The following is a 1,439-nucleotide window of genomic DNA, read 5'->3' as shown; positions in this document are numbered from 1 at the left end:
CTAATTTTAATGTTAATGCACTCACCCACAAAGGGCACGAGGCCCTCCTGCTCGTAGGCGCGCAGGGTCTCGTTGCCGCTGCACAGCCGCCTACCCGCGGCCAGCGCCTTGCCCGGGTCAAACGTGCAGCTGTGGTGCTGCTCCCAGAACTCCCGGAACCAGATGTTGCGGCAGTTGACTCGCAGCGCCGCGTCTCCCGGGTGCCGGTAGTTGCGTCGCAGCGACTGGCACTCCGTCACGTTGGGCCGCAGCGACTTGTAGTATGTGTCGAACTCTGTGAGAGGAAACAGAGCGAGTTAAGTCTGGAAAATAATTCTGAAATAAGGGAGGAAAACTGTAGAGGAATACAAAGATTGATGTTATTTTGAGGAAAATGTTTTAGCCGATAAAACTGACTGCTCTCCATACGGGTAAACAATGTGAATGTATATTCACACTGCAACTGGAACCTCTCTGTGATAGAATAAAAGAACACAGGCAAATGGAAAAGCAGCAGCCCCAGCGGTCAGCGATCCGGTTCGGTTGGTTAGGATTAAAATGCCACAAAACAAGTTGTGCAGCGTGCGTGCATGGACCGTATTGAAGAGGAGAGGGGAGAGTCCCCACCCCTACATCGCTCGATATTCGAAACAAATCCCAGCCATCAGCCATCATGGTATTTTAACAAAAAGGAAAACCAGATGGTCTGCCCGGCGCTCAGCGGCAGCCAGGGAAGTGATTCTTGGGTTTTTGCATCGCAATTTCCTCATTGCAGTCCTGCTTTTGAAACGCGCGGTGCCGCTTCCATTGGGTAAACAACAACAGAGTGGACGGTTGGTTTTGTTGGGGTTGTTGGTGTTGGCAGGTGTTGGTGTTGTGTGGGACGCACCGCTGCACCCTGCCTTCATGTACGAATTTTAAGGATGATTTCCACGAAAAGAAACAACGAGGAAACACTGTCACAAAAAAAGTTTAATCATTTAGCGTGGTCGCCAGCTGTGGCACGGTCGGCCGAGGATCCATAGCTGCTGTGGGACACGAGGCTAGGGCAAGGAAAAAGTTGGTCCAGAAGGAGGTTTTTGTTGTTTTCTCCACAAGGCGGGTGAGCATCACCACGCCAAGCCCCACCAATTAGCATAGCTACCAACCCGATAAACGTAAAAATAGGATTTATTACAAATGCCACGTTATTTCATTTCGCTTAAAAATCATTCATTTGAGGAGTGTAGTGTACTCAAACGCCAGCCTCAGCGTCGTGGCCCAGGACGACCCCAAAGACATTATTCGACCAGCTGGTGGAGGACGGAATGAAAATAATTCTAGCGAGAGCGGCCTATTATAAAGGGACTTGGCACCCAAAGTTTGTGCATGCATAAACCACGTGTATAATCCCACAACGCTGTCTAATGGAATCCAAAACAGGATGATCCGCGGCGCCGGCTGGCCGACGGGGGCAACGA

General features: G+C 50.6%; 1 protein-coding gene across 1 annotated transcript in view; it reads right to left on the bottom strand.

Annotated features, from left to right (window-relative positions):
* The window catches only part of LOC113206188 (metabotropic glutamate receptor 8-like), a 72,273-nt gene that overhangs the window by 36,531 nt on the left and 34,303 nt on the right, over positions 1-1,439 (bottom strand). The window contains 1 exon segment of the mRNA XM_052269010.1: positions 26-274. Coding sequence (XP_052124970.1) covers positions 26-274 — 249 coding nt within the window.

This window comes from Frankliniella occidentalis, unplaced genomic scaffold (assembly GCF_000697945.3).
Source record: "Frankliniella occidentalis isolate FOCC.00 unplaced genomic scaffold, Focc_3.1 Scaffold80, whole genome shotgun sequence".
NCBI lineage: Eukaryota > Metazoa > Arthropoda > Insecta > Thysanoptera > Thripidae > Frankliniella > Frankliniella occidentalis.
Note: the sequence above shows the minus strand (reverse complement) of the source record. Positions and strands in the feature narration are given on the sequence as shown.